The sequence below is a fragment of the Physcomitrium patens genome, chromosome 16 (assembly GCF_059467195.1).
Source record: "Physcomitrium patens ecotype Gransden chromosome 16, ASM5946719v1, whole genome shotgun sequence".
NCBI lineage: Eukaryota > Viridiplantae > Streptophyta > Bryopsida > Funariales > Funariaceae > Physcomitrium > Physcomitrium patens.
This window is the reverse complement of record NC_143425.1, coordinates 8,353,068-8,361,933: the sequence shown is the minus strand read 5'-3', so window position 1 is coordinate 8,361,933 and position 8,866 is coordinate 8,353,068. Positions and strand designations below refer to the sequence as shown.

The 8,866-nt window shown below is 36.3% G+C and overlaps 1 protein-coding gene across 2 annotated transcripts; it reads left to right on the top strand.

Moving 5' to 3' along the window:
* The first annotated feature begins 5,228 nt into the window (after nt 1–5,228).
* Nucleotides 5,229–8,765, top strand: LOC112293966 (plant cysteine oxidase 4). Of its 2 annotated transcripts, none has more exons than XM_024544005.3 (6): nt 5,229–5,521; nt 6,075–6,229; nt 6,621–6,777; nt 6,990–7,211; nt 7,502–7,613; nt 8,230–8,765. In XM_024544005.3, exons 1-6 carry the CDS (start codon nt 5,308–5,310, stop codon nt 8,399–8,401), a joined length of 1,032 nt encoding a protein of 343 aa, XP_024399773.1. In that variant the 5' UTR covers nt 5,229–5,307; the 3' UTR covers nt 8,402–8,765. The 2 variants fall into 2 exon arrangements, with proteins under 2 accessions (XP_024399773.1, XP_024399772.1); XM_024544004.3 differs by having other exon boundaries at nt 8,227–8,765.
* The last annotated feature ends 101 nt before the right edge of the window (nt 8,766–8,866 follow it).

Sequence of the window (8,866 nt, the reverse complement as noted above, 5' to 3'; positions counted from 1 at the left end):
CTTATAATTTTTTCCATAAACTTTTTTATTATATTTTTGTATTTTTATAATTTTTCATGTATAAAAAATTTATAAACAGAAATTCAAATTGGTGTTGTACAATTTAAACCATTTACAACGTAAATAAAACCTTGATATCACTGAGAAATCTTGTTTCTGTATTATAAAAAGCTAAACATATTGCTCTTTGTGATAAATAAATAATAGTAGTAAAAAAAATTCATAAAACATAACAAAAAGAAATAAAAGAATAAAAAAACAAAACAAAAACCCAAAATATTAGAAGGTAATTCACAATTTGAGTTTTTTATTACATATTGTTTAGCAACACAACAAGGTTTCAAGGATAAGAGAGGTAAGTATTGGTTGTGGTCATGTGTTGTAAGCCATGTTACCTTGTTAATCAATCAAACATGGGATATCAACATAAAATTAATTGAAAAAGCCTCCCAATTCCAAATGTGTGAGACTTGGCCACGTCAGCTGCAACAACAACAACAAAAATAGAGTCAAATGAAGCACACCATTTGGAAGGGAGTGCAACCCACATAGAGCCACATCCTTTTAGGGTATTATTCCTTTTTCATCCGATGCGCTTTTACTTTAAAGTGACAGTGAGGATCTAAAGAACAGGCCAGCTGGCGAAATCGACGCGAAGGTTCTTCCCGTAGTACGACCCTGACGAAGCAAAACTTGAAGCAGAGAGATATTTTTGGCCTATGCCTAAATGCCATCGCAGCAAAGATTCAGCCAGTGAGAACTCGAAATCTGTTGATCTTTCCTTATTTTTCTTAATCTGACTTGGTCAGCCGGGAAAAAACAATTCGGGCAGTCGAAAAATTTGTTTTCGGGTAGATTTCTTCCAGGGGCGGTGCCGACCCGTCAGCATCAGCAACTCTGTGTTTTCCACTATGGAACGTGCGTGTCTGTTGGATCACACGTGATTAGCACAAGAATTACTCCAGTATGGAATAGTCCTCCTCTGCCAACCTGGGACAACTTCATCTCCTTGCTCCACCCCTCTCTGAGGTATCGTCAAGTGTGAACAGAACCCTAAATACTCTACACACTCAGGTTCTCTTGTGTATCTCTAAAGGATGAGTGAGGTTCTTTGGAGGTGAATAAAATTTTACGGTGATCGTTTATGACTTTCGTCTTTTTTTTAACTTTAAAAACTACAATAGCTGTCATTGCATCTTTCTAATCCATGGCTTTCTTAACTTATGTACGTTTACATAAATGTGTGTATATATATCCATATACATATAGATTTTAATCATGAAAAGCTTGTAATCCACCATCAGTATATATCTATAAATATATATGCATTGGGAAATTTTAAGAAAAGTAAATAAACAGTAAACATAATTCTGTTTCATTCAAAATTATTGGAGAAACCTGTCAAAGCATAATTAGAAAAACAAAAAGATAAAAATACCAAAGATAACTAAATGTGTTTTTTTCTTTTCTATCTATGAGATATTCAAATTTAGATATCAACTACATTGCTATCTATTTTCATTTGTTTAATTCTCTTTAACATCTACAACATTCACTTATGTAATTATTGGTGTCTCATTGTTTAATTTGTCTTAAACTATGTTTTGTGACTTATTAAAGTATTACTTATATTTCTCAGTACTAATAAATGAGTATCACATATTATTAATTTATTTTTTGATTTTTACATATCAAATATATATATATATATATATATATATATATATGAGAATGATAAAGTGACCCAAATTTTTACTAAAGTAATCCACTCTATCTTAAGCATTATTGCACCCTTAAAGCCTCCATCCATGTTCTTAGCCATTCCCCATTTCCAACCATTGTTAAGGATGGGGGTGGGAGCTAGGAATGGAGGCAATGGTTGAAAACAAGGGAGCGGTTGGGAACGGAGCATATGGGTTAATTTAGTAAAAATTTGGGTTGCTTTGTCATATATATATATATATATATATATATATACATATATTTAAAAAACATAAAAATAAGTGTCATTTTAATATTTTATTCTTGTTTTGTAAGCAATATTTCATTAGATGTTATGTTGTGTATTTTATTAACACTTATCAAGCAAAAACACATTTAAAAATAATATATGTTTATTTGTATTCGTACACACACATATATACGCAAATATATATATATATATATATATATATATATATATACAATTTTTTTTTTGATAGGGCCATTAGAACATGTCTTTACATATTTCCAAACATGTCTACAACACAACACAATTCAATAGTTATAAAATATATGTATAGAGTTTGATAGTATCTTTTGTGTATAATAAAATATTAATGTGGTTTGAATTATTTTGTGTTGGTACAATATTAGTTGGTAATTATATATAAATATACATCTCTATAAATATAGACATATACTTTTAAATTCTAAGTTTTTAAAATAGAAAATAATAGTATTCTATTTATATAGTATATTTTTGTATATAAAGACTTTACAAATGTGAAATTTGGGATTAATTTATTTAAAATATAATCTTTTCAAGGATTTTTTTTCTAATTTTTATTGTGCATCTTATCTTTTGCAATTTCAAATTGTATTCATTGTACAATTTTCAAGGACGAATCATAATTACAATTTTAATTTTTAAACTCTTAGAATGTAACATTAGAATACCTTAAACCAACAATTTAAGGTTTTTTAGCAATCTCATGGGGGGGTTGGAAAGAAAAAAAAATGGTGGAGAAATAAGGTTCTAATATACTCCAAAAAAAAATTTAAAAAGCTGTAGTGGTTTTATTGATATATAATTTTAAAGTGTTTTACACTTTGAGCCTCTCAACCAATGCATAGACTTGGCCAAAATAATCCATAAAAACATATCAAACCACCAACTTTTTCCTTGTAAAGTTTGCTGATTGTTGGTAGGTTTTGAATAGACTTGGAATCTTTCTATAGGAAGAATGGTTGGTTTTGGGTTTGTGCAATAGTGGCTTCTAACAAGGTCTATGGATTGGTTTAGGAGCATGACACAATTTAAGGTATTTTGACGTTAATTCTTCCTACTTAATATAGTACCATAACCACCTATACAATCATTAACATAACATCTACCAGATTATATAAATGGATTTTGTGCAAATATTTGAGATTCTATTTTTTACAAAATAATTAAGAAATATTGTAAATTTCAAACATTGGATGACTATTTTTGTTTTATTTCATACCAAGGTTGTAATCAAACATAAAATAAAAACCATAACTACAGAAAACAAAACAAGTGAAAACTGGCAAATAAAATTTCCCTAGTGTTTCCCTGAAAACAGCATCATCTTCAGAGACGACTACAACCTTGCCTAAAAAATGTTGGCATCTTTTAAATAAATTCTTACTATTTATGTCAATTTCATTCAAAGCTGGAACAAGATCACAAGTCAATTTATTTATAGAAAATAAATAAATAAGAAAATTTTAAAATTGGCCATAAAATTTTAGCATGAAGATTAAAACATATTGACAGGGTGTCCATAATTGAGAAGTTCTGCAAAAATTCTCTTCTAAATTTTATTTAAAAGTAATAACACAGTACTTTGATTTTTTTAACAAACAGAATTGCATTTAATATCTCAACACTAACATGGGTATGTGTTGCTACATGTAAATCTATACCTCAAGGCACTTTTTATTCCTCTGAATTTTATGTTTGTCATCAAAAGGATAGCTAAATAATTGCATGATTAAACATCTTGTACTTAAAATTTTGAATTGATAGCGATTTTTACATTATCTTCTAGTGGGATCTCACATTCTAAAACATTGTCAACAACGTTCATAAATTTTGTATATTTTTATAAAAAATTCATAGTTTTCAATTCAACAAATTGCAAAAATTGATGGATGTTTTGGTATATACTATTTTCATAATGAAATAAAACCGAGAAGGAGAATCAAATAATTGGTTCATCAAATGACTTGAAATTAGTATTTATTCTCAAAAATTGCTCTTGGATATAAGGATAGTTTAACTGTCTTTATTGATACCATAGTTTATTAGAAATTGTTTGTATGTAAGAACAATGGAATGTGTGCTCATGTTTATTAAACTAAATATTAAAAATTTAAAAGGATAGAGGTAAAATCACTTTGTAATGGTTTTTCTATGATCATAAACCTCTGTTTTCATCTATTTTAAATGCTATGATGTAATTATTCTTGGAAAACTAATGCAAAAACGTTTGATGTATTGATGCTCAATAGATTACATTTTCATTTTTTTTTTAACATTCATAATTCAAAATAAAAAAATAAAAAAAATAAAAAAAACTTGTAAATGTTTGAACAGTCTGTAATATATCTTTATCACACAATCAGAAGTGTGTATTCATACATGTGTGTGTGTGTGTGTGTGGTAATCTTAAAAATCCCAATCACAAGATAGTTTCATATGCTATTGTTTTAACCAAATGATACCCTTAAATTAGACTTGTGAAATAAAACCATATGTTGCATAGAAATGGAAGATTTAGAATAAAAGAAGTCACATTGAAATAAATCTCTGAAGTGATAATAAAATGTGTTGCAAATCCAGTGAGCTTTCCTTTTATTTATTTTAATTTTTAAAGTATAAGTGAATTATTTGGATGGCCTCTAGTTCAAGTACCCCAGGCTTCACATCCAATTTCGTCACTTCGTTGACCATTGACCAGATAGTAACATCCAAAAGGAATAATCCGAATCTCACACCGAATCCCTTTTCACACTGGCACCATCCTCATCCAAACCAAACTCCCGATTCACAGTGTATTCATCCGGAGAGTGTGAACGCGCGGCTATGGGCTCCCCTTCCTCCCCCAGATACTCCCTTTCAGACGATAGAGAGAGAGCTTCGATGCGTGTGAGTGTGAGTGAGTGCGTGTGTTTGTCTGATGATGAGTTTGCAACGGGAGTTATATCCCCGCGAGGCCTCCTCCTCTTCAAAGCTGGACCCCGCTCTGCCCCGCCTCCGCCATCACTTAACTCCTGCCCCTCGCTCGCCCGCATTCCTCACAATTGCCCGCACAGATTCATGCCCATCGTGTCGTCGCTCACACGGTTCGTTTCTCCCCGTTCGCTGCTCTTTCTCTCATCTGTTTTCGTCGTCACTGTGGTGAGATATCGATCGTGCTTTGAGGTTTCAGTGTGCGGGAGGGGGGGAAGGGGGAGAACAAATTGGTTGGCTAAGCGGGCAACGGAGCGGGGTTCGGGGTTGGTTAGGGGATGAGGAGGAGGTCCGTGGCCTGGAAATGGTGAGAACGGGCCTTGGAAGCGAGTGGTGAGGGATGAGTGATGAGTGAGAGCGACGGTGCAGAGGGTGGGAAGGGCCTTTGGAAGTGGAGGTTGTGGAGTTTAGGGCTTGGCAAGGGAGGGGAGGACGAAGGAGACGCAATGACTATGGCGTCTGCGCCAGCGGTGCAACGGCTGTACGACGTGTGTAAGAAAGTGTTCACGTCGACTGGTGTGCCCTCGGAAGCGCAAGTTGCTAACGTGCGAGCCGTCCTAGGTACATTCCTCGATGCTCCCTGTTGGTCGCAAAGTGTTTTTCTGGTGTAAGGAATGGATCGAACATTCGATGGCAATTCGAGGAGTCCGTGTCGCGGTGTTGACTGGACAATTGCTGCACTGGTGAAATTTGGTCATGCGGTATCTCTGTGATGAGAGTTTGAATTGACGAGCGTTGCGATTGTTTAAAAGCTATGTCAACATCGTCGTGTTCAGGTCCTTTGCGTTCTAGGAATTAGAGTTTAGGTGTTCAAAGATGCACAGTTCTTTGTAGATGTTCCGCAAGCGATCAGTCTGTAAGTTATTTTTCTATTAGGCTGAGTCTCACAAGAACGATTTTGCGTTAGAAACATTTTGCTACTGAGGTTGAATTCCTTGGAATTTTGTTCACTGTTGATCGGCGGCTTCTTCTTTCGTCAATAAGTGCACAGCGGCTTGTTGAGCCGGGACGGGGGGTTTGCATACTGGCTGTGAAGAGACTAGTTTTTTGAGTTTGGATTATTATGCTGAAGTTTGCTCAGAGAGTTAATATATTGGTGGTGGGGTCCGTGCAGATAACATAAAGCCGTCAGATCTTGGGTTGGTTAATGACGAGCAGCAGAATGGAGGTGATCGATGCTTTACTGGTGACGGTAAAGGCAATTGGCTCAGGCCAAGATATTCACTCCCAATCAGCTATCTTCACCTTTACGAGTGCGACCTATTCTCTGTAAGAACTGCATCCGACTTGTTGAAATTTCGTAAGTTTCTTTGTGCTTGGTGCTTGTCAAAGACACTTCGCATCCTTCTCATGGAATTTTTGGAATCTGAATGGAAAGTCAAAGTTCACTTCACTCGGGGGTGAGTGTTGGCAGTCATGTCCAATAGGTGTTTAATGTGATCTTTGAGGAGCACTGTAGGAACCACCTTAGTCGTGCAAATCACCTTCTGGTGCTGTGTCTGTTAGGCATGTTCTCGTCTCGTTTCGAAGCTTGAATCACATTTTCAGTCGCGGAAGGCAGATCGAAATGGTTACCCTTCTGAACGGTGTACTTTCTGTGTGTCTGTTGAGTGTCTGCTGTTAAGCTGATTATACGAGTTGGTGGTGTATGCCTGTGAAGATGGGCGTTTTTGTTCTTCCTACATCAGCGAGTATACCTCTTCACAACCATCCAGGCATGACCGTACTCAGTCGCCTGCTTTATGGAAAAATGCATGTGAGGGCCTATGACTGGGTGGATCCTCATGATGAGAGGTTGAACAAAAACCCGAGAATAGGTGAGTCCCTTGTCAGCAGGTTCGATAGGTCAGAAGTTTGAACAGAAAAATGTATGTGATTTTTTAATTCCCCTCAGATTATGTTACTATTTTTGGCTCTTATTCATCTTTTGCTACTGTTCGTCAATTATGCATTTTCTAAACAGCACTATGAAGTTTCTTTATAATATGTTATGGAATTGTGTAATAATATTATAAGATCTTTGATGCAGCACGACAAGCGAAATTGGTAGTAGATCACGTGCTAGGAGCAGAATCAAATGGAACAGAGCCACAACGAGCTTCTGCAACGGAGGTACTGTATCCCACGTCGGGTGGTAACATTCATGCCTTCACTGCCCTTACGCCATGTGCTGTGCTGGATGTGCTAGCTCCACCATATTCACCGGCAACTGGCCGACATTGCACATACTACCGTGCCACTTCAAGTGATGGTGAGTGATGTTCTATTATTTCTTCGTGGTTGTAGGATGGGATCTATTTTCTTTTTAGCTGGCAGCATTGTGATGGTAAACGTACGGAAGGCTCTGGTTGGGAAGTTAAGAGGGAGGTTTTGGGATTTTGCTCGGAATTACCCTCGGCCAGATTATTTAAGATTGCTTAAGTAGAGAACGTTGCAAATTGGAGTGAACTTGTGCTGTATGCAAGTACATATTCACAGTGGTTAGTTTCATCTTGGCATATACAATTCACTGATTCAATTTCTATCTGTTGGTTTGACCAGGAACGGTTGAAGGATGCGATCAAATTGAGTGGCTGGAAGAATTTCGCACACCTAATGATTTTGTGGTGCAACAGGGTGATTATCAGGGTCCCAGAATTATTCCAACCCCTAGGTAGAGTTTGCTACCAGCTTCTAGTTGTGTCATACGTTAGGATTAAGAAAAATTTGACCCTTCATGGTGCTTCCGATTTTTGAAACGGCTGCAGATCTTGTCAACGTGGCAGTTGTTAAATTATCATATTGAAAGCTGAATTGCCATCCTAGAGAGTCTACTGCATAAAAATATTTTCTGGATATCTATGTGTTGACATTATTATAGAGAGAGAAAAGGTTGAAGTGAGCAGATAATCTAAATGGAAATTGGACCATACCTTGCTGTAAACTGTGAATCCATCATGACTGGAATTGGAGTTCTTTGCGAAGTGTCAACTTTTGAGTTTTGTGGACGTAGCAACGTTGTCTCGTAGTATAACTAACTACAACTGCTTGGATTATTGAATGTTCTTTGAACTTAGGGTTTTGCATTCTGGATTTATGATATCGGTAGGGCAAGCAAATGTAATGAATATAGTGCATTTATTACTATTATAAATGTAAGAGTGTCTTGTGTACTACTTGTGCACGCCGTTACCTCGCCTTGAACAGGTGTTCTACCCAGAAAGTAAATACAAGACAAAATTATCTTTGGTACTTACTTTCGCCGATTTTGATTGCCGGCTCTGAAGCAGAGGCACTGCCGGAGTTGCTGTTCGAGTTGGCCATCGTAATGGCTTGCATAAACTTGGGGATCAATTGAAGATCAAGAAATCAAGGAAAAGTCAAGACCACACAACTAGAATCAGAGATATCAAAGCTGCCCTTCCATTGCGGCGTAGGGTGTGTAGTGGGAGTGTGGAATAAGAGTGCAGGCTTTAAATTAGACTGTGGCTGCTTTCTTGAAGAGCACAGGCGACGAGTAGATTTTTCTCCGAGCATACCCTAATGAGTTCACGGTCGGCTAAATGCTCTTCTGAAGTGTCTGATTCGTGCTCGGAAGTCCTCAGAAGTGCAATATTTAGTCCTTAAAATGGCACATAATTGCTTCAATTCTTGGAGAAACTTCCATGTAAGTGAAAGTAAAATTAGGTATCGGGGGTTTTGTAATTACAAGTGTGAATAGCGTATGCTGCGTTCAACCAGTCATAGGATCCGAAGGTCGATTACAATTCTACAAATGTTATCTTGTTGGAAAAAACAGCTGCGCTTGTATCAGCTTTTGGGAACATTAAGGCTAACTTAATGCATGAGAAGTCTGACTTGTGAAGAAGTCTAACGGTACAGGGTCCTCCGCACCTTCGCAAACGGCACATGGACAAACCACATGGA

What these genes read in the sequence shown, in the direction of transcription:
- LOC112293966 (XM_024544004.3), top strand. Translation starts at nt 5,308, where the DNA reads ATGAGTGAGAGCGACGGTGCAGAGGGTGGGAAGGGCCTTTGGAAGTGG. An exon ending in ACGAGTGCGACCTATTCTCT is followed by an intron (nt 6,230 to 6,620) that starts GTAAGAACTGCA and finishes ATGCCTGTGAAG; the next exon opens with ATGGGCGTTTTTGTTCTTCC. An exon ending in GAACAAAAACCCGAGAATAG is followed by an intron (nt 6,778 to 6,989) that starts GTGAGTCCCTTG and finishes TCTTTGATGCAG; the next exon opens with CACGACAAGCGAAATTGGTA.